The sequence below is a fragment of the Oncorhynchus gorbuscha genome, linkage group LG07 (assembly GCF_021184085.1).
Source record: "Oncorhynchus gorbuscha isolate QuinsamMale2020 ecotype Even-year linkage group LG07, OgorEven_v1.0, whole genome shotgun sequence".
NCBI lineage: Eukaryota > Metazoa > Chordata > Actinopteri > Salmoniformes > Salmonidae > Oncorhynchus > Oncorhynchus gorbuscha.
The window spans coordinates 85619111-85642812 of NC_060179.1; the positions used below are offsets into that span (position 1 = coordinate 85619111).

The 23702-nt window shown below is 46.4% G+C and overlaps 1 protein-coding gene across 6 annotated transcripts; it reads left to right on the top strand.

Annotated features, from left to right (window-relative positions):
• Positions 1-1447: 1447 nt before the first annotated feature.
• Positions 1448-21614, top strand: LOC124040450 (prosaposin-like). Of its 6 annotated transcripts, none has more exons than XM_046357656.1 (15): positions 1448-1606; positions 5717-5850; positions 6263-6337; positions 7487-7612; positions 8655-8877; positions 9196-9341; positions 9564-9620; positions 11264-11269; positions 13365-13511; positions 13739-13831; positions 14653-14836; positions 15046-15209; positions 18023-18103; positions 18282-18389; positions 20085-21614. In XM_046357656.1, exons 1-15 carry the CDS (start codon positions 1573-1575, stop codon positions 20118-20120), a joined length of 1614 nt encoding a protein of 537 aa, XP_046213612.1. In that variant the 5' UTR covers positions 1448-1572; the 3' UTR covers positions 20121-21614. The 6 variants fall into 6 exon arrangements, with proteins under 6 accessions (XP_046213612.1, XP_046213613.1, XP_046213617.1 ...); XM_046357657.1 differs by having other exon boundaries at positions 8655-8873; positions 9198-9341; XM_046357661.1 differs by having other exon boundaries at positions 8778-8877.
• The last annotated feature ends 2088 nt before the right edge of the window (positions 21615-23702 follow it).

Below are 23702 nucleotides of genomic sequence, written 5' to 3' on the forward strand. Positions count from 1 at the left end.
TTGTCATGCAGGTGAAAGAGGACCCAAAAGCGACTTGGCGACCCACAGGACTCAGTGATCTTATCATGTGCTTTAATTGCACTCCTAATTATCATAGGCTACTAATTTGTATCAATCCAGGCAATGTGTGGAGAAATAAAGACCTTATAGCCTTTTGATTGATTGATTTTTTATTTCAACTTAATTTAACCGGGTAGGACAGTTGAGCACAAGTTGTCATTTACAACTGCAACCTTTTTAGTCATAGATGTGTGTGTGTGTGTGTGTGTGTGTGTGTGTGTGTGTGTGTGTGTGTGTGTGTGTGTGTGTGTGTGTGTGTGTGGTGTGGTGTGTGTGTGTTAATAATGAGTAGGCTATGTTTGTCTACATATAACTACAATAATGATACCTTACATAATGATCTACAAAACAATTTTTTCAAAGGCAAAAAAAAAAGAAAAAAAGAACAGTACATGTTTATTTGTTGAGGTAAACGCTGATCAATCAAATAGACCCAGACAAGACCGTCACATGTCCGGGCTCAGAAGTCACCTGACTATGAGACATGCTACAAACCCAGTGCAGTCCTCCTCCACCACCCCCACTCCACACTGCAGTGCAATGCAGTGCTTAGACCCTGGACAGGCTCCCCCTCCTCCTCCACCCTGCAGTGCAGTGATCAGACCCTGGACAGGCTCCTCCTCCTCCTCCACCCTGCATTGCAGTGCTCAGACCCTGGACAGGCTCCTCCTCCTCCTCCACCCTGCATTGCAGTGATCAGACCCTGGACAGGCTCCTCCTCCTCCTCCACCACCCTGCATTGCAGTGCTCAGACCCTGGACAGGCTCCTCCTCCTCCTCCACCCTGTAGTGCAGTGCTCAGACCCTGGACAGGCTCCTCCTCCTCCTCCACCCTGTAGTGCAGTGCTCAGACCCTGGACAGGCTCCTCCTCCTCCTCCATCCTGCATTGCAGTGCTTAGACCCTGGACAGGCTCCTCCTCCTCCTCCACCCTGCATTGCAGTGCTCAGACCCTGGACAGGCTCCTCCTCCTCCTCCACCCTGCATTGCAGTGCTTAGACCCTGGACAGGCTCCTCCTCCTCCTCCACCCTGCATTGCAGTGCTTAGACCCTGGACAGGCTCCTCCTCCTCCTCCACCCTGCATTGCAGTGCTCAGACCCTGGACAGGCTCCTCCTCCTCCTCCTCCACCCTGCATTGCAGTGCTCAGACCCTGGACAGGCTCCTCCTCCTCCACCCTGCAGTGCAGTGCTTAGACCCTGGACAGGCTCCTCCTCCTCCTCCACCCTGCATTGCAGTGCTCAGACCCTGGACAGGCTCCTCCTCCTCCTCCTCCACCCTGCATTGCAGTGCTCAGACCCTGGACAGGCTCCTCCTCCTCCACCCTGCAGTGCAGTGCTCAGACCCTGGACAGGCTCCTCCTCCTCCACCCTGCAGTGCAGTGCTCAGACCCTGGACAGGCTCCTCCTCCTCCTCCACCCTGCATTGCAGTGCTCAAAACCGAACAGTCGCCATTCAAATTCACACAGTCGCCAGAACAAGAACAGCTTTCAACCGGACATAAACAGCGCAGTCATGCTGTACCTCGCTTTGTTTTTCATCTCCGCAGGTAAATACGATACACATTACATTGGAAAACGATTTGATTAGTGTAACGTTAACTAGGTAAATAGGTGTCTTTTTTGTTGTTGTTGCTGTATCATAGATAAATATGTAGTATAGAGGATACGTATCGACGTTAGCTTAGCCAGCTAACTAGCTAACGTTACTGTAGCAACCAACGGTTAAATACCTTGTCGACCAATTTTAGGAATATATATATATTTTTTTACTTCACTTTCTGAACATTCAAGATGTGTAACTAGAGAATGATTTTTTTTTCATCTCCGACTTTGTGCTAGATAACTTGTGTCTTATTTCTACGTTATGAATCGGAGCTAACTTCACTGTAGCCTAGTGTACTGTTAGCTATAGCACCAATTTTAGGAATTTTTTTATAGCAGTTAGCTAACTAGAGAATGATTAGCTATAGCAGTTAGCTATATAGCAGTGTAACTAGAGAATGATTTTTTTTTGACTTTGTAGCTATAGCAGTTAGCTATAGCAGTTAGCTATAGCAGTTAGCTATAGCAGTTAGCTATAGCAGTTAGCTATAGCAGTTAGCTATAGCAGTTAGCTATAGCAGTTAGCTATAGCAGTTAGCTATAGCAGGAAGTTACCTAACTAACTATAGATACTTGGCCAGGGAGTTATTAGCCAGCAAGGTACTCTGGAAAGGTTGGCTGTGGTCCGGTTGATTTAACTTTTAGCCAAAGGATACAATGTTTTAAAGTAATTTAAAAAATAAAAACAAAGCCACGATATATATCAAAGCAACTCATGATAGCTACTTTTTAAAAATGTGTATAGCTCAGACATTGGTGTGACGCATTAGCTATCGAAGCAGAGTAGCTAGCCCTGCCAAATGTTTTTCTTTTCACCTAACCTGTTTTTAGGAAATAACTAAATCATTAACACCCGTTTGCGCAGGTAAATGGCAGTGATGGCACAACTGTTATATCACCATTTTATGTAAACAAACATATAAACACAAGTGTACAGTGAGTCTGCGCTTTTCTGATGCACATATTCTTTATGGGAAAAACAAAAGTGTGGTTCTGTTGTCTTACACAATCGCACGCCATCTAACTTGATCTCCTATTCACCGTCTTTTATTTATTATAGCTTATTCTAACAGTACTTATGGGTCGTTCCCAACAATGCAGAGAAAATAGAATATTTTACATTACAAGACTAGGGTCTACCTACTCTTGATGTAATCCATCCACCACTGAGCCAGTTTTGAACAGGTGCATGGAAAAAGGTGGTTTTATCATCTAAACAAATCAGTCCTATCTAATTGTATTTGTCACATGTGCTGAATACAACAGGTATCGATAGACCTTCGTGAATTGCTTACCTACAAAGCCCTTAAACAACAACCCAGTTGTAGAAATGGAGTTAAACATTTTTTTATTACTAAATCAATTAGTAACAATAATGAGGGGTTATATAGAGGGGATACTGGTATTGAGTCAAAGTACAGGTTAGTTGAGGTCATTTGTAAAGTGACTATGCGTAGACAACAGACAGCGAGTAGCAGCAGTGTATGAAGGGGGGGGGGTTGTCAATGTAAATAGTCTGGGCTGTATGCATGACCCTCTGGTCAGATACCAGACCAGTTGCCATACCAGGCGGTGCTGTAACGAGCCAGCATACACTCCATTTAATGTACTGTTCTATTGATGTCTACCCGATGTAGACCGGCTAGCTAATGGAATATTTTCTATGTTTTGGCATTTGAATGTTCACTAACTTTTGGTTTTGGAATTTCCAGGAAAAAGCTCCAATTGGTCATTATTGCATAATGCATTTAAAGGTCAAAGAAATTGAAACTGATGTTACACTTTTTAAAAATATTTTTTTAATCAAACCAGTCTGACCTAGAAAAGCACTAATCGCCCAGCGCTTTTTTTTTTTTTGCTGATTACATTCAATAAATCAATCATGCAGTCTGTCACGTCCCCTATAGAACCCCTTACACAAACTGGCTTCTAGAGAATCAAAACTCACTTCCGTATAGGCTAGTATTGTTACAAGGGCTTTGTTGTAATAAACATGCACAAGCTAGTTCCATTTTGTGTCCTGGTTTGGTCAGTAGATCGAAGAGTTACTTATTGCTGCTGTGTGTGACAATGGCTAATCCTTTTTCTAGCTTCTTCCTCCTTGACTCCTTGTGTTGTATTTTGGAATTGGATCACATGAAGACCGTCTAGTAGACGATCCACTTATCTTTACGACGCGGCCGGTTACATGATTACTCATCAGCCTCTATCTGCATTGACCCTTTTATTTTGTTCTTATGACTCCTCTGCTGCTACTGTTTATATATCCTGGTGTCTCCTCACTTGATCCTCACCTATATGTCCATAGCTACCCTCAATTACCTTGACCCCTACACATGGATGTAATCCTGGTACCACGTGTGTGTATTTCTTTGAACCTTTAATTTAACTGGGAAAGTCGGGTAAGAACAAGGTCTTTATTACAATGGCCCCTAAGTAAGCATTTCGGTGTTGCTCTACACCCGTTTACTAAGCATTCAATTGTTTTTGTCACATGCTTACTCATATTTGCCATTTTCTGCAATACATTTGCTCTTGTCTTTGTTCCCCTTTGGTTTTGGGGAAATGTTTTAGAGCACCCAGTTTGCAAAACTAACCGCACAATAATTCCATTCACTATGAGAATAGTGGTTTGACACTCCTATGTCATTAGGAGTCATTCTTCCTCTGTAGACAAGCTGTTCATCATAGGCTATTCATTAGGCCTGCTGTCAGGGGGGGTTTATATACCATACCCATTGGGCCTTATTGTTTAATTATACTTTATCTATGCTGACTCACTGAAACTGTAGCTTAAAGACTTTGCTCTTTGGGGAGTTTGACAACGCTGAGACATGTCCTTGTGATGCCTAGTCCCATTACATCATATTGAGCAATAGCTTGTTTTTATCTGCCTAGTCATGTGACCTGACCGCCGAGGAGAAGAGGGAGGGGTGGGTGGGTATTATCATCATGTGAACATGACTGAGGGTTTCAGGTGTTTCCTAATGCCTTAGATTCCTGTGGTGTACTGTAGATAAGGTTTTGCAATGGAAAATTAGCGTTTCTCATTGGACAAGTACAGATAGTGGCCCCCCCCCTTTCTGAATGTTTTGTGCTTACTGAACACATGTCGTGTCCTATCTACAATCTATCTTTAGGCTGTTGTCACAATGACCCACTCGATACGGGTTCGGCCTCGGTATGTAGACTATTGCTCCAGCAGCACTAGGTGATCTATGTCATGTCTGCTGAAATTGTTGTCACATGATTAACCATCTATCACGTTGCTGGTTTATTTGATGAGGAAATGCCGGCTGAGCTCTCTCCCCTAACCTGTACGAAGCTGGGCCAACCGTGTGCTGCCTGATGGGTCTCCCGGTCACGGCCGTCTGTGAAACAGCCTGGAATTTAACCCGGGGCTGTTGTGACACCCCTAGCCCTACGATGCAGTGCTTTGGACCGCTGCACCACTCAGGAGGCCCTTACGCAAACTAATACCACTCTATGCACAGAGGATACTTTTTGTTGTTACAGGACTTGTCTGAAAGTAACCTGCTACTGGTTTAAACTGTTTTTTTTTTTAATGGATGTTTTCTTAAGGTAACCCCCCCCCCCCCCACAAGAGGTGTAAATATGTGCTAAAAATATATTTGATCTTTGTCTCCTAGCTATAGGACACTTCAAAACCTTATTCCTTAGTATTTATTTAGACTGTTTTGTTGTTCCCCCCCCCCTATAGCAGTGAAGGCTAAGTTCATTGAGGTGTATTGTCATTTTACTGTAGGTTTACTTCTAAACAAATGACTTGCTCAGCTTGTAGAGCCTGGTGCTTCCAACACTAGGGTTGTGGGTTCGATACCCACGTGGGACTGGTTTTGGAAATCTATGCTCTCGTTGTCTACTGTAAGTCACTCTGGATAAGAGCGTCTGCTAAATGGCAATGTGTCAAATGTAACACTGTTTTATTCTAGAATGGGGCAGTGACTGTTCTAGTAATGTGTAACACACCGACAACAGTGTGGTTAGACGTTTGAAATAAACAGCTAGATTTTTCTTTTCTTCTGTCCTCGTAGCCGTCGCCACCCCTCTGTTGGGTACTGAACAGTGTGCCCGTGGTCCTCCCTACTGGTGCCACAATGTGAAGACTGCCTCTATCTGTGGCGCCGTGGTCCACTGCCAACAGAACGTATGGAACCAGCCCCAGATGGTGAGATTCTAGCCTGCTGTAGCTAGCAAGTTATTGGCTACTGAAGGAACAGAGAAGGTCTTGACCACCGTTACCCAAGCTTTGTCCTGGGCCCCTCCCCCAGGGTGCACTACCGTTACCCAAGCTTTGTCCTGGGCCCCTCCCCCAGGGTGCACCACCGTTACCCAAGCTTTGTCCTGGGCCCCTCCCCCAGGGTGCACTACCGTTACCAAAGCTTTGTCCTGGGCCTGGGTGCACCCGGGGCAAGACAGTTTTGGTAACGTTGGTGCACCCAGGGGGGACGATGACAGTTTGGGTAAATGCTGCTCTAAGCCCTTGTCTTTCACTGTGTAAATGGCTCAACAGGTGGGCATTGTTTAACCTGGCCTTGGGGTTTTGTTACTCTAATCATCTCCCCCTCCTTCTGTTTCAGAAATCTGTGCCGTGTGACCTGTGTAAGGAGGTGTTGATTGTGGTGGACCAGCTGCTGAAAGACAACGCTACTGAGGTGCGTCATGGGGGATGCAGATTGTTCCACAACTTTTGCCACTGAAAACAAATTCATGCTCTACCATGGGTGGCAGGTAGCCTAGTGGTTGGAGGCGGGGTGGCCTAGTGGTTGGAGGCGGGGTGGCCTAGTGGTTGGAGGCGGGGTGGCCTAGTGGTTGGAGGCGGGGTGGCCTGGTGGTTGGAGGCGGGGTGGCCTGGTGGTTGGAGGCGGGGTGGCCTGGTGGTTGGAGGCGGGGTGGCCTGGTGGTTGGAGGCGGGGTGGCCTGGTGGTTGGAGGCGGGGTGGCCTGGTGGTTGGAGGCGGGGTGGCCTAGTGGTTGGAGGCGGGGTGGCCTAGTGGTTGGAGGCGGGGTGGCCTAGTGGTTGGAGGCGGGGGCCTAGTGGTTGGAGGCCTGGTGGTTGGAGGCGGGGTGGCCTGGTGGTTGGAGGCGGGGTGGCCTGGTGGTTGGAGGCGGGGTGGCCTGGTGGTTGGAGGCGGGGTGGCCTGGTGGTTGGAGGCGGGGTGGCCTGGTGGTTGGAGGCGGGGTGGCCTGGTGGTTGGAGGCGGGGTGGCCTGGTGGTTGGAGGCGGGGTGGCCTGTGGTTGGAGGCGGGGCCTAGTGGTTGGAGGCGGGGGGTTGGAGGCGGGGTGGCCGGAGGCGGGGGGAGGCGGGGTGGTCGGAGGCGGGGTGGCCGGAGGCGGGGTGGTCGGAGGCGGGGTGGTCGGAGGCGGGGGTCGGAGGCGGGGTGGTCGGAGGCGGGGTGGTCGGAGGCGGGGTGGTCGGAGGCGGGGTGGTCGGAGGCGGGGTGGTCGGAGGCGGGGTGGTCGGAGGCGGGGTGGCCTAGTGGGCGGGGTAAACATCTGTCGTTCTGCCCCCTGAACAAGGCAGTTTAACCCACTGTTCCCTGGTAGGTCGTCATTGTATATAAGAATTTGTTGTTAACTGACTAATCTGTTTTTATTTTACCATTCATCCAACCAGCGTAAACTATCGGTGCATTTATGCCAGAACCGTTTTCCAGTCCCTAATTGAGTTCGTAAGATACCCCGGCCATAGCTACCATTGTTCACAACAGTCCTCTAAGTAGGGTGTCGTAGTTGTTCTCCCAGAGGAGACGTCAGACCAGACAACAACGTGTCCTAAGGCTCTGAGATCTGTGTGTTTCCAGGGTGAGATCCTGGGCTACCTGGAGAAGGCCTGTGCCTTGGTTCCTGACAAGAATCTGTCTGCAGAGTGTAAGGAGCTGGTAGACAGCTACTACCCTATCCTTATGGGTATCATCACTGGAGAACTGGTATGTACCAAACACTGTATAATAACATTAGTTAAAATAAATACTATTAAAAAAAAATATGATGTGGTGATTTTTAAAGCTTAAGTGTTAATTAAGATGGTAGACAGTTGAACTGATGTGTAAAAGTGGACTGAATTGTCTGGGTCTACCATACAGGCTTAATACAGTGTGGTCCGTGGACAGAGATCTGTTACTGAATGAATTAGAGTGGGATAAAGGTTCACATTTTGACAGTGAGGTAGAGCAACCTTGTGGCCCACTATGCAATCCAATGCACTTAATGGATTTTAGCCGTTCATAGGGCCATCTTAGGCATTAGATTTACATTCAGAGTTGCTCTCTCTGTAGAAAAGTAAATTTATTACTCTCTCCTTATCAGACTCTGTTTGTAAACTCAAGGGGCCAACACAGTAGAGTGTCTGTGTGGGCTAGGGGACTAGTTGAATGAGAGGCATTTAGGATGCTGGCTGGATCTCTGGTCACACAGACAGACGGTTCTTTGTGGGCCTCGACTGCTTCCTGTGACTAACGGGCCGAAAGGCCTCATCCCGCTCAGTTCAACCTGCCATGGCCTCACCCCGCTCAGTTCAACCTGCCATGGCTTCAGCACCAGATGGTCAACAATACATATCGATAGTTCCTGGACAAACACCCTTTCAGTGTAGATTGTTTTTTAGTGTAGGACTTGGCCTAATCTGGGTCTGGAGTGGGAAAACTGTCCCGCAGTTAATTTGTTTCAGTGTAGATTGTTTTTAGTGTAGGACTTGGCCTAATCTGGGTCTGGAGTGGGAAAACTGTCCCGGAGCTACATTGGTTTTGTCACATTAGGTTGGTTACACCTTAATTGGAGAGGATGGGCTCATGTTAGTGGCTGGAAATAAAACCAATTTAATGGCATCAAAATGGTTTCTATGTTTGATACCATTTTAATTATGAGCCGTCATCCGTAGCAGTGTGAGAATCCAGGGGTCTATTTATGCTGTGTAGTGAGATGCAGGTTGTAGTGACCTAAAGTGGACGGACGGTGATTGTTGTTTCCCAGGAGGATCCTCAGGTGGCTTGTGGTGCCATGGGGCTGTGTGACTCCCAGCAGGCAGCTCTGGCCAGGCTGGCTAAGCTCAAGTCCAACCAGATCCCCCAGCTCACGTCCAATGAGATCCCCCAGGTAGACCTAGCCCAGAGGGTCGCCCCCTTCCTCCTCAACGTCCCTGGGCTCCTCTACCCTCAGGCGCAGGATAACACCAAGCAGGAACCTGCACAGGTACATGGTCATGTTCTTTGTGATGTTATAAGGGCTTGGGGGGGGACACACGTGATTCTGCCTTTGACTTCCTATTATACTAAATCTAGATGCATCTGTGTTGTGTTCAGTAGGGCACAAAGTACCAAATCGTTTCGCAACGGGAAACTGAAATCTGTTTTTGTCATTGGACAAATTCTGTCTGTACATCCCTGTTTTCAAAAGAAATTCCCCCTACTGAACACTAACACAGTAGCAACTTTAAACTACTACTGATTCATACTGGGTTGCGTGTTGAAACTGCTACTCCTTATTCCCTAGTGAATGTTTTCTGTCTCCTCGTAGGAGTCTGGAGACGTGTGTGAGGACTGTGTGAAGTTTATCACAGACACTCAGGAGGAGGCGAAGAGCAACTCCACTTTTGTCAACACTCTGATCGAGCAGATCCAGGACCAGTGTGACCTGCTGGGGCCTGGTATCTCTGACCTGGTGAGAGGCCTTGTTATCTAGTTAGTTGCAGATCCAGGACCAGTGTGACCTGCTGGGGCCTGGTATCTCTGACCTGGTGAGAGGCCTTGTTATCTAGTTAGTTGCAGATCCAGAACCAGTGTGGTCTCTGACCCGGTTAGAGGACTGGTTTCTATAACAAGGGGCACAGCAAAATACCATTACTTTTAATCTGTGATGCCACTTCCTGTCCTCTTGTTTCAGTGCAAGCAGTACGTCAGCCAGTACGCCCCTCTTATCGTCCAGCAGCTGATGTCCATGGTGAGTACCTCTACGGGGGATCTGTTACGTTCCACAGTTAGCGCTAATAACTAGGCCTCGTTTAGCCGGGAGAACTGTTACGTTCCACAGTTAGCGCTAATAACTAAGGCCTCATTTAGCCCGGGAGATCTGTTACGTTCCACAGTTAGCGCTAATAACTAAGGCCTCATTTAGCCGGGAGATCTGTTACGTTCCACAGTTAGCGCTAATAACTAAGGCCTCATTTAGCCGGGAGATCTGTTACGTTCCACAGTTAGCGCTAATAACTAAGGCCTCGTTTAGCCGGGAGATCTGTTACGTTCCACAGTTAGCGCTAATAACTAGGCCTCGTTTAGCCGGGAGATCTGTTACGTTCCACAGTTAGCGCTAATAACTAAGGCCTCGTTTAGCCGGGAGATCTGTTACGTTCCACAGTTGGCGCTAATAACTAGGCCTCATTTAGCCGGGAGATCTGCATAATATTACTAGTGGTGTGAAAAATAGTTTTAAGTACTGCTTAAGTAGGTTTTTTTGTTGGCGGTATCTGTATTTGACTTTACTATTTATATATTTGAAGACTTTCTTTAGGAATGTAGAGAAGGAAATGTACTTTTTACTCCATTCACCCAACAGTGCTTAGCAGGACAGTACAATGTTCTGATTCACACACTTATCAAGAACATCCCTGGTCGTCCCTACTGCCTCTGATCTGGAGGACTCACTAAACAGAGAACATCCCTGGTCATCCCTACTGCCTCTGATCTGGAGGACTCACTAAACAGAGAACATCCCTGGTCGTCCCTACTGCCTCTGATCTGGTGGACTCACTAAACAGAGAACATCCCTGGTCGTCCCTACTGCCTCTGATCTGGTGGACTCACTAAACAGAGAACATCCCTGGTCGTCCCTACTGCCTCTGGTCTGGAGGACTCACTAAACAGAGAACATCCCTGGTCGTCCCTACTGCCTCTGATCTGGAGGACTCACTAAACAGAGAACATCCCTGTTCGTCCCTACTGCCTCTGATCTGGAGGACTCACTAAACAGAGAACATCCCTGTTCGTCCCTACTGCCTCTGATCTGGAGGACTCACTAAACAGAGAACATCACAAATGCTTAGTCTGTAAACGGTGTTGTCTGTAAATTAACAAACTAATTTGTGCTGTCTAGATTGTTTTAATTTGAAATGATTCATACTTAAGTATATATATATTTTTTTAGCAATTACTTTGACTTTTGATACTTCAGGTCATTTAAAACCAAATAGTTTTTTAGACTTATACTCAAGTAGTATTTTCCTGGGTGACTTACTTGAGACATTTAATAATAGAAAATGACTCTGGTATGACTGGTATTTTCTAAACCACTGAATATCACAAGACCGATAATAAACAGACTACAGGGTGATATGAAGCAAGAGCAAACTTTCCCCACTACTGGGCTGAGATGCAGCTACAGGAAAGGCAACAGGGGGGTGGAGGATCATGTGATTTGGTTCAGCACAATGGATACATTTAGCCCATACAACTCCTAGCCTGCTGATTAAAAAAAAAAACAGGTTCTTCCCTCTCCTCATCCCCTCCTCCATCCATTTATTTGCCTTTCTGCTCTCTTTCTCCCCCTCCCCATCCTCTGGGGTTTTTCTGGTTGCTGCTGGTCTCTAGGAACAGGTAGGTCTCTCTCTCTCTGTGTTCAGCTTTGAGTCTCACCCTTGAGGCTGTGGCCACACAGTGACTTGGATGAAAATGGTATTATGAATTCATTCTCCGGCGAAAGGTCAAGTTGCATATTCATGAAGACTGACATTTGTCCCCGCCCCCTAAAAAAACACATGTTAACAGATAACTCCCATCTGTCTGGCCACAGCTTTAGCATCTGCTTCCTGTACTGGCTGTGTATTAGTGCTGCTTACTTCACACTCACCTCTACTGCTCTAGATCCTGCATCTGTGTTTGTCTGCTTAGTTGTGACGGATGTAAATATTATTTTAGGTCGCAGGCTGTCAGTCTTCTTTTGGAAATGTATTTGATGTGCATGTCTTCATGCTGGACTGCAGATGGCGCTGTTTCCATTATTTATTTTGTTCATGCCAAAAGTTTGTTAGTGTCTTATTGCGTCATTAGTGTCTGGAACCATCTGATCTGGGTGCATGTTGCCCTATGCATGCCTCTGTTTCTAGAACGTGTGTGGCCTATGGAACAGGGGACTAGGGTTAGGGGTTCTAGCGTGGCCTATGGAACAGGACTGGTGGAAGGGGTTCTGTGGCCTATGGAACAGGGGACTGGTGGAAGGGGTTCTAGCGTGGCCTATGGAACAGGACTGGTGGAAGGGGTTCTAGCGTGGCCTATGGAACAGGACTGGTGGACTGGTGGAAGGACTGGTGGAAGGGGTCTAGCGTGGCCTATGGAACAGGGGACTGGTGGAAGGGGTTCTAGCGTGGCCTATGGAACAGGGGACTGGTGGAAGGGGTTCTAGCGTGGCCTATGGAACAGGACTGGTGGAAGGGGTTCTAGTGTGGCCTATGGAACAGGACTGGTGGAAGGGGTTCCGTGGCCTATGGAACAGGACTGGTGGAAGGGGTTCTAGCGTGGCCTATGGAACAGGGGACTGGTTTCTAGCGTGGCCTATGGAACTGGGGTTAGGGGTTTTAGTGTGGCCTATGGAACAGGGGACTGGTGGAAGGGGTTCTAGCGTGGCCTATGGAACTGGGGTTAGGGGTTTTAGTGTGGCCTATGGAACTGGGGTTTTTTAGTGTGGCCTATGGAACTGGGGTTAGGGGTTTTAATGGAACTGGGGTTAGGGGTTTTAGCGTGGCCTATGGAACTGGGGTTATGGAACTGGGGTTAGGGGTTTTAGCGTGGCCTATGGAACTGGGGTTAGGGGTTCGTGGCCTATGGAACTGGGGTTAGGGGTTTTAGCCCTATGGAACTGGGGTTAGGGGTTTTAGCGTGGCCTACTGGGGTTAGGGGTTTTAGCGTGGCCTATGGAACTGGGGTTAGGGGTTTTACAGGGGACTGGGGTTAGGGGTTTTAGGGGCCTTCTGGGGTTAGGGGTTTTAGCGTGGCCTATGGAACTGGGGTTAGGGGTTTTAGCGTGGCCTATGGAACTGGGGTTAGGGGTTTTAGCGTGGCCTATGGAACTGGGGTTAGGGGTTTTAGCGTGGCCTATGGAACTGGGGTTAGGGGTTTTAGGCCTATGGAACTGGGGTTAGGGGACTGGCCTATGGAACTGGGGTTAGGGGTTCTGGCCTATGGAACTGGGGTGGCCTATGGAACAGGGGACTGGGGTTAGGGGTTCTAGCGTGGCCTATGGAACTGGGGTTAGGGGTTCTAGCGTGGCCTATGGAACTGGGGTTAGGGGTTCTAGCGTATGGAACTGGGGTTAGGGGACTGGCCTATGGAACTGGGGTTAGGGGTTCTAGCGTTCTGGGGTTAGGGGTTCGTGGCCTATGGAACTGGGGTTAGGGGACTGGGGAACTTAGGGGTTCTAGCGTGGCCTATGGAACTGGGGTTACTAGGGGATGGAACTGGGGTTAGGGGTTCTAGCGTGGCCTATGGAACTGGGGTTAGGGGTTCTAGCGTGGCCTATGGAACTGGGGTTAGGGGTTCTAGCGTGGCCTATGGAACTGGGGTTAGGGGTTCTAGCGTGGCCTATGGAACTGGGGTTAGGGGTTCTAGCGTGGCCTATGGAACTGGGGTTCTAGCGTGGCCTATGGAAAGGGTATTCTCTGTGGTATGAATGTGTCCATTCTGACGTCCCCCCCAGCAACCCAAGGATGTCTGTACCTTTGCTGGCTTCTGCTCTGCTGATGTGAAGAGCTCTGTCCCCATGATGAAGCTGGTGGCTGCCAAAACCATCCCCGCTGTCAAACTGCTTCCTGCCACTAAGATGGAGGCTGTCAAGCCTGCCACGGTAGGTTAACCTCCTGATAATAGTCAGGATACTGGCCAGTTTGCGTACTCACAGATTATTTGAAAACTTGTATGAACTGAACACGTTATGACAAAAACGCTGTTAAATTGCAGGTACTCTGTTCATCAGTGCCATTTTCTGTAAAATGATGTTCCTCTTTCCAAGAAGCTCGATTGTCTGGCTCGTGTGGTACTGGGTATTTCTATACTAACTAGTCTCTTCTATAGAACATGGTGCGTGCCCGTGACTCCCCTCAATGTGCCATGTGTGAGTTCATGATGAAGGAGTTGGAGAGCATGCTGCAGGATGAGAAAACGGAGGTAGGTTTTACCTGACCTGTTGCACACGAGTCACGACCTGCTATAAAACACTGACTGGTGAAAGTGCCGAAGGGGTTCCTGTACAAACCGGAGTAGACACTGTTTTAAAAAATAAAAAATAATTATAGTTATGAGATCTGTATTATAAATGTGATTGTGCTTCACCTCTGGTATTCTGGATGATGGCCTGAGACCTGCAACCCTGCTGATCATGACTCTGATCTGTTTGTCGGATCTGTCTCGTCAGTTTGGTAACTTTTTTTATTTTTTTTTTTAAATTAAATGATCTAGATTCTGTAATCCTTACACTCCAGGATCGGTTTGATAAGGGGTGCGGTTACCGGAGGTTTGCTGGTTCAATCCCCTGAGCTGCCTGCTGGGAAATTCTGCAGGGATTAGGCTGCAGCTAGAGGGTTACCAGATTCAATATCCTGTATACTACCCACTGCCGTTGTGCCCTTGAGCAAGGCACTTGTGTGCTTGAAGTTTTTCTGTGAGCCCGGGCACTTGTTGATCTGCTCTTCAGCTAGTCTCTGCCTTCCTCTGAGTTTTGAACAATGCAACAACAACAACATGGTCATCCTTATTTAAAGGGGATATTTGATCACCAAGATCTGAAGGATCCATCTCATCTTTCAGTTTTGAGGAACAACTTTTGACTTTTTTCCCTAGAAAGACAGGAACCTGGGGCAACTAGTCCCAGTGGTGGCCAAGTCCTCTACTGGTTGAGCCAGAATAGGTTGATTAGAAGAAAAAAGTCAAATGAAATGGTAAGGTTCATGCCTCGCCCTTGTGCTCTCTCCTTCCCCCTCTCTTCTCAGCAAGATGTGGTGCGTGCTGTGGAGAAGGTGTGCGCTGTGCTGCCCTCCTCCCTGTCGGTCCAGTGTAAGGACCTGATTGAGGCCTACGGCCAGGCCATCATTGAGCTGCTGGTGCAGGAGGCCGACCCGAAGACTATCTGCACCGTGTTGGGGCTCTGCAAGGACGCCAGCCGCGCCTTCATCCGTGAGTAGTGTTCAAAGGAAGTGAATGTGGGGTACAACAGGATGCAAGTGTCATTTCTGAACATGGCCCAGATTAAATTAGTGAACTCTGTCCCATCTTTCAGCGGTGCTGAACACGGCCCAGATTAAATTAGTTAACTCTGTCCCCATCTCTCAGTGGCGCTGAACACGGCCCAGATTAAATTAGTTAACTCTGTCCCCATCTCTCAGCGGTGCTGAACATGGCCCGGGTGGAGGCGGGTGGGTTCTGTGAGGTGTGTAAGGTGGCTGTGCAGTACATCGACGGTATCCTGGAACAGAACGCCACAGAGGCACAGATCGAAGACGCAGTCAGGAAAGTCTGCAGCTTTGTCCCGGAGACCGTGAGGAGCGAGGTGAGTTGGGAGACTCCATCCTGGTTCAATAAGAGACCCTTGTATCTGCTTGTCACAGTGATGGGGATCGATCTGTCATTTAAGTGTTTCCTGGACACGATAGTCTATTGTCCTCCTGTGTGTTATCCAATGGTGTGTGTGTGTGTGTGTGTGTGTACACAAACAAACCCTGGATTACTGATACTTTGACGCTACCCGTCGGCCATATTGGCATGAATGTAAAGTCTTAATGAAGGGTTTTCTACAACTTCTAAAATATTAGAGGGAGAGCCAAGATGGAGACATGGTGGCTTCAACACAGCCCCCCATCGGTCATCTAGTGTGTATGTATGTGTGTATGTGTATATATATATATATGTATGTGTATGTATATATATTTATGGTTACCAGTACAAGGGTTTTTCTATATTTTTACTGTTCTCTACATTGAAGAATATTGGAGGCAAACTCTGAAATGACACGTATGGAATAAATTAGTATCAACTTTAAAATATATTTGATTCTTCAAAGTAACCACCCTTTGCCTCTGGCAGCTTTGCACACTCTTGGCATTCTCTCAACCAGCTTCACCTGGAATGCTTTTCCAACAGTCTCAAAGGTGTTCCCACATGCTGAGCACTTGTTGGCTGCTTTTCCTTCACACTGCAGTCCAACTCATCCCAAACCATCAATTGGGTTGAGGTTTGGTGATTGTGGAGGCCAGGTCATCTGATGCAGCACTCAATCACTCTCCTTCGTCAAATAGCCCTTGCACAGCCTGGAGGTGTGTTGGGTCATTGTCCTGTTGAAAAACAAATGATAGTCCCACTAAGCATAAACCAGATGGGATGCTGTATCGCTGCAGAATGGTAGGCATGTTGGTCAAGTCTTCCTTGAGTTAAATCACCATCACACCTCCACCTCCATGCTTCACGGTGGGAACCACGTGCAGAGATCAGCCGTTCATCTGCGTCTCACAAAGACAGCGGTTGGAACGAAGAATTTCACATTTGAGATTCATCTGGTCAAGTGTCAGTTTCTCGTGTTTCTTGGCCCATGTACGTCTCCTTGTTTAGTGTCCTTCAGCAGTGGTTTCTTCACAGCAATTTGACCATGAAGGCCTGATTCACAGTCTCTGAACAGTTGATGTTAATGTCTTGAACTGCATTTATTTGTGCTGCATTCTGAGTTGTAGTTCACTGACCTTATCTCTGGGTCTTTTCCTGTGGCGGTCCTCATGAGAGCCAGTTTCATCACAGCGCTTGATGGTTTTTGCGACCGCACTTGAAGAAACGTTCTTGAAATATTCCGGATTGACTGACCTTCATGTCTTAAAGTAACGATGGACTGACCTTCTAGTCTTAAAGTAACGATGGACTGACCTTCTGGTCTTAAAGTAATGATGGACTGACCTTCTGGTCTTAAAGTAATGATGGACTGACCTTCATGTCTTAAAGTAATGATGGACTGACCTTCTGGTCTTAAAGTAATGATGGATTGACCTTCTAGTCTTAAAGTAACGATGGACTGTTTCTATTTGCTTATTTGAGTTGTTCTTGCCATAATATGGACTTGGTATTTTAACAAATAGGGGTATCTTCTATGTACCACCCCTACTCCTTTTTTCACATCACAACTGATTGGCTCAAACGCCTTAAGAAGGAAACAAATTCAACATGACTTTAACATAGCTCACCTGTTAATTGAAATGCATTCCATGTGACTACCTCACGAAGCTGGTTGAGAGATTGCCACGAGTGCAAAGCTCTCGAGGCAAAGGGTGGCTACTTTTTTGAAGAATCTCAAATAGAAAATATTTTACTACATGATTTCATAGTTTTGATGTCTTCATCTTCATTATTCTACAATGTCAAAACAAAAATCCTGATGAGTAGGTTGTAACGGTTTTGACTTGAGGTTATTATTTATAGGGGTGCCAGGTAGGTTGTGCCTACCAGAGAAAACATTAGTTTCTCCTTTTAGTTTGGGTGGGAATGAGTCCCATCTGGTCCGTCAAGTCTACACCAATACAAAGGACGTATGTAAAAGTCAGGATGGAAATAAACTTTTCATAAACCCTTAACATTGAAAAGAACTTCAAAAACAATTATATTCTGTTGCGTGGGTTGTATTAGCAACAACAATGATTACACACATATATAATAATATCACAATGAGTTCTGGTTCCTCCAGAAATGTCCTGTACCTCGGGCCTAAAAAGAGTCCTGCCCGGTAAAGGAGTTCAGTGAACTCAAGTGACTTTTGTCACGCGATGTTTGTCCGTTCGTTCCGTGTAGCGTAAACCCAGTATTAAACATACAATCAATATAACAATTACTTTACCACAGAACCTTAAAGCGGATCAACTCTTAATTAAGTCCTCAACTACCACTAACTACACAAATCACAGTATACATCACATCCAAACAAATGAAATACCGTATACAAAAAGGTGGTAGTCAGTCGGTCAGTCAGACAATCCAATCCGCCAGTAGATCTCCAGCGGAGAAAGGCCACGAAGAACGGAGAGGTGTAGTCCAGGGACGCAAAGAGTGGATCCGATCCTGGGTAAACTCTCTTAGGCAACAAAACAAACGGAATAGAGAAGCTTCGGGAACTGAGGGTTGAACACATCCTCAGTCACGTCTCCATCACAACCCCACTTTTGCGCAGCTGATGCTGGCTATTTAATTGGGAATTAAAGGGAAAGCGCCCTATTGGAAGGAGCTGCACTGAGACGGTTCAGAAAAATTCAGGGCCGTCACAAGATGTCATCTTGACTGGGTATAGATCTCTCTCTATCATTGGTGTTAACCACTGTCTATCTCCTCCAGTGTGACCAACTGGTTGAGCAGTATGAGCCCATGCTGGTTCAGCTCCTCCTGCAGATGCTGGACCCTGACTTTGTCTGCATGGTGAGCACTGGAATTAAATATGTTTTAGGTGTGGGAGGAGTAAAGTTGAGGGGGACAATCTAGAATAACATCTATTGTCTCGGAGTTGGTTAAAAAAAAGGACTTGCCTGGCTGAATTAATCAAAGGTTATAAATGCTCGTCTAACAGTGCGTTCTGTGTGGTTGTCCCTGGTTACAGAAGTTGGGGGTTTGTTCTGAGGCAGTGCAAAGGCTTCTGGGTATGGAGCAGTGTAGCTGGGGACCTGCCTTCTGGTGCAAGGACATGGACTCCGCGAAACGCTGCAACGTGAGTCAAAACACAGGCAACATGAACTATTTATGGTCCTTCTGTAGCTCAGTTGGTAGAGCATGGCGCTTGTAACGCCAGGGTAGTGGGTTCGATCCCCCGGGACCACCCATACGTAGAATGTATGCACACATGACTGTAAGTCGCTTTGGATAAAAGCGTCTGCTAAATGGCATATATTATTATATTATTATTATAACTATTTACTGGCCGTCTCAAACTCAGCAAAAAAGAAACATCCTCTCACTGTCAACTGTGTTTATTTTCAGCAAACTTAACATGTGTAAATATTTGTATGAACAGAACAAGATTCAACAACTGAGACATAAACTGAACAAGTTCCACAGACATGTGACTAACAGAAATGGAATAATGTGTCCCTGAACAAAGGGGGGGTCAAAATCAAAAGTTGCAGTCAGTATCTGGTGTGGCTACCAGCTGCATTAAGTACTGCAGTGCATCTCCTCCTCATGGACTTCACCAGATTTGCCAGTTATTGCTGTGAGATGTTACCCCACTCTTCCAAGGCACCTGCAAGTTCCCAGACATTTCTGGGGGGGAATGGCCCTAGCCCTCACCCTCCGATCCAACAGGTCCCAGACGTGCTCAATGGGATTGAGAGCCGCCCCAGACCATGACGGACCCTCCACCTCCAAACCGATCCCGCTCCAGAGTACAGGCCTCGGTGTAACGCTCATTCCTTCGACCATAAACACGAATCCGATCACCACCCCTGGTGAGACAACCGCAACTTGTCGTTGAAGAGGACTTTTTGCCAGTCCTGTCTGGTCCAGCGACGGTGGGTTTGTGCCCATAGGCGACGTTGTTGTCGGTGATGTCTGGTGAGGACCTGCCTTACAACAGGCCTACAAGCCCTCAGTCCAGCCACTCTCAGCCTATTGTGGACAGTCTGAGCACTGATGGAGGGATTGTGTGTTCCTGGTGTAACTCAGGTAGTTGTTGTTGCCATCCTGTACCTGTCCCCCAGGTAGGATGTTCAGATGTACCGATCCTGTGCAGGTTTTGTTACACGTGCTCTGCCACTGCGAGGACGATCAGCTGTCCATCCTGTCTCCCTGTAGCGTTGTCTTAGGCGTCTCAGAGTACAGACATTGCAATTTATTGCCCTGGCCACATCTGTAGGCCTCATGTCTCTTTGCAGCATACCTAAGGCATGTTCACACAGATGAGCAGGGACCCTGGGCATCTTTTTGTGTTTTTCAGAGTCAGTAGAAAGTCCTCTTTAGTGTCCTAAGTTTTCATAACTGTGACCTTAATTGCCTACAGTCTGTAAGCTGTTAGTGTGTTAACGACCGTTCCACAGGTGCATGTTCGTTAATTGTTTATGGTTCATTGAACAAGCATGGGAAACAGTGTTTAAACCCTTTAACAATGAAGATCTGTGAAGTTATTTGGATTTTTACCTATTTACAAAGAAAATATATATTTTTTTCTTGAGTTTAGTAACAGCAGTGATCAGGGTTGCCTTGATAAATATCAGTTATTTAAAAAAAATTTTTTTTTAAAAATGCAATAAATGTCTCTGAAACTTTTAATGTATGATTAACTGGGAAATTCATCCAGATCTTATTTTTCTGGTCTAAAATATTTATTATCACAGCAGATGCATAAACTAAAGGAGGAACTATTCCGTAGGGAAGGCGGTCTCTAACCTGTTGGTCTTGTCTTTCCCAGGCGGTGGCACATTGCAGGCGTCACGTGTGGGAATAGAGTGGAGAAGACCTCCCTAAACGGACCCTTTAGGAAATCAAGGAGAAACACTAGCGCTGCTTTAAGTTTTGAATCAATAAATACAACTTCTTTTTTTCTTTAAACATGTGGAATTTAATGTTGTTTTTTTGCTCTCGTCTAAATGAATTTACCAGGCAGGTTTGAGAGGAGGGAGTGGACGCCAGTTAATGTGGGGGAAGAGGTGGTATTGGGGCTTCGAGAGGGAATCTACCTACCTGACTGTTTAGTTACAGGGACAAACCTCCAAACCGATACTGTACTGACTATTTTACTATTCCTGGGTTTGTGTAAAGCTCTCATTAGATTTGTCCTGGACTGAAACGCACGGATTGCTTCCTTCGTTCAAGAAAGTGGCCCATTTCAAGTATGTGAAGCAGATGGGCGAGAAGATGAATACTGCTGTGTCTGTGTGAAGGGGTGCTACTTCCAGTTGAGTCTTAGTGGGTCCTTTTGCCCTCTAGCCAACTCGTTGCCCTACCTACCACCATCCCTCTAGCCTACTCGTTGCCCTACCTACCACCATCCCTCTAGCCTACTCGTTGCCCTACCTACCACCATCCCTCTAGCCTACTCGTTGCCCTACCTACCACCATCCCTCTAGCCTGCTCTTTGCCCTACCTACCACCATCCCTCTAGCCTACTCGTTGCCCTACCTACCACCATCCCTCTAGCCTGCTCGTTGCCCTACCTACCACCATCCCTCTAGCCTGCTCGTTGCCCTACCTACCACCATCCCTCTAGCCTGCTCTTTGCCCTACCTACCACCATCCCTCTAGCCTGCTCTTTGCCCTACCTACCACCATCCCTCTAGCCTACTCGTTGCCCTACCTACCACCATCCCTTGCAGTGACGGTATAGATCTTAATTTTCTGGGATGTTTTCTGTTTAACGAAGTCTCATTTCCTTAAAGCAGATTTAAATCTCTAGTTTGTAGAAACGGTTGAATTGTGTAGAATACTTCGTTTTATTATTAAATTGGGTGGTTCTGAAATGGTACCTTTGTCCCTAAAGTAGTGCTTTTGATATAGGGAGTAAGGTGCCAGTTTTTTTTTTTTTTTAGTCGTGACCTGTGTACATTTTTGTTGGCTTGTCTGTTGCCGTGGGTGACGAATCCACTTTAGCACCAAGGGGTGTGGTCTAAAATGTGACTCCCTGCCCTGTGTCCCTAATGGCACCTTGGTCCCTATGGGCCCTGGTCAAAAGGAGTGCACTATAAAGGGAACGAGGTGCCATTGGGGATGGAGACCTCTAACAACATGCTCATGTGCACCCTCCCTGTCAAGCCTGTTTTGCAGTGTCCCACTCAGCCAACCAATGTGCTGACTGACCTCACGCTGTTTATGCTAATCAATGTTTCTAATGTAACGATGGAGAGCTTGTTGTGACCAATAATCGCTGGCTGACGGCCTCTCTCTTCAGCCTGAAACTGATCGATCGGTCAATTTTAACTGAAATAAAATGATCCCAAATCCACGTGGTTATCTAGTGTGTGGTATTCATTAGTGTGTGCTGTTTCAACAATCTGTTTCTCTCATTGGTCAAGCTCAGGCAGGCCTTCCCTGTTTTGGTTTCCTATTTCGTAAAAACTGAGATTGTTTTAGCTAATAAAAATGCACTTGTAGGATTAACCCTACCAGTACTTTTGGGGGGGGGGGGGGGGGCATGAATAAACAGAAGTGGATCCTATAGCCTCTAGAGTGAGTAGGATTGCATACCACTAGATGGCAGTGTGAGCAGAATTACCAATGATGGTTGGATTTATTTATTTTACACTGAGGGGATGTAGATGCCATGGGGAGAACCGCCTGCTTATTTTAGCCTGATACTAATCACAACCAGGATGACAATCCTCATGTGGTGAAAAAGCATAGATTCCTAACATTTTATCTTGTCCAAATTGAAGATGTCTTTTCAGCTCAGTGTACCGGCTAAGCAGAGATTCCTAACAGCAGAGATCCTATGTCGTATTGTTCCAATGCTCCAGTAGGGAGAGAATCAAGTTTCCATTGTCCTGCTGCAGTATCATGGAACATATTGGTGTTTGCTGCTCAAAAGGCCCCACGTGAAACATTACTGTCTATAGGAGTATAGTATCAAGTGTAGGTTGAGCCTCAGCTTAATATCAATGATTGGAAAACAGACTGGACTCTAGAGAGAGGAACTAAAGATGGTTTCAAAGCAGAGGGGACACCACCTTGAACAATGCATCAACAAGACACTTGCACTAAAATTACATTTTTAATTTCAGATGATGCAGTTTAATTTCGCTGACGTTTTGAACTGGACTTATTATTGAATATCCAAATCCTACAACGATTATACTTGCAGTGAAGCCGCTACATCAACTACATCATTCATACCCGTCGTCCAACAGACTCCCATTCAGAGTGACACACAAGCATCCAGGGGCAGTTCCCCTGCTCAAGGGCATGTTGACAGACATCTCCCACCAGACCAGAAAAAAACCAAACATACACGCAGAAACAGGACTAACTCCTAAAATCATAACAGCAATGCCAACTGTATGTTTGTGTGCATGTCTGGCACTATTACATGTACTGTTAAAGTTGGAAGTTTACAGCCAAATATGAATATTCTTCTCCAGAAAAGTGACCGTTGGTTTCAGTAGCCCTACTTTCATGAACACGGTATAAGCTCGCCCAGGGACAGTCTAAGCCTGGGGCTAAGGACAATGCTGCGTGAAAAGGACATTGTTTGTGTGTAGTAGTTTGTAATATACATATCTTAGTATGTAGTAGTTTGTAATATATATCTCTTAGAGTGTAGTAATTTGTAATAGATACAGTTGAAGTCGGAAGTTTACATACATCTCAGCCAAATACATTTCAACTCAGTTTTTCACAATTCCTGACATTTAATCAGAGTAACAATTCCCTGTCTTAGGTCAGTTAGGATCACCACTTTATTTTAAGAATGTGAAATGTCAGAATAATAGTAGAGAGAATGATTTATTTCAGCTTTTGTTTCTTTCATCACATTCCCAGTGGGTCAGAAGTTTACATACACTCAATTATTATTTAGTAGCATTGCCTTTAAATTGTTTAACTTGGGTCAAACGTTTCGGGTAGCCTTCCACAAGCTTCCCACAATAAGTTGGGTGAATTTTGTCCCATTCCTCCTGACAGCTGGTGTAACTGAGTCAGGTTTGTAGGCCTCCTTGCTCGCACACGCCTTTTCAGTTCTGCCCACAACATTTCTATGGGATTGAGGTCAGTGCTTTGTGATGGCCACTCCAATACCTTGACATCTATTTTGTGAAGTGCACCAGTCCCTTCTGCAGCAAAGCACCCCCACAACATGATGCTGCCACCCCCGTGCTTCACGGTTGGGATGGTGTTCTTCAGCTTGCAAGCCTCACCCTTTTTCCTCCAAACATGACGATGGTCATTATGGCCAAACAGTTCTATTTTTGTTTTATCAGACCAGAGGACATTTCTCCAAAAGAAAAATCTTTGTCCCCATGTGCAGTTGCAAAACGTAGGCTGCATTTCAAACCGTAGCCTGGCTTTTTATGGCGGTTTTGGAGCAGTGGCTTCTTCC

Excerpts from the sequence above, each read along its gene's own strand:
- LOC124040450 (XM_046357656.1), top strand. The coding sequence starts at position 1,573 with ATGCTGTACCTCGCTTTGTTTTTCATCTCCGCAG. Across the intron at positions 6,338-7,486 it reads TGAAAGACAACGCTACTGAG|GGTGAGATCCTGGGCTACCT; the intron begins GTGCGTCATGGG and ends GTGTGTTTCCAG. Across the intron at positions 18,104-18,281 it reads ACCCTGACTTTGTCTGCATG|AAGTTGGGGGTTTGTTCTGA; the intron begins GTGAGCACTGGA and ends CCCTGGTTACAG.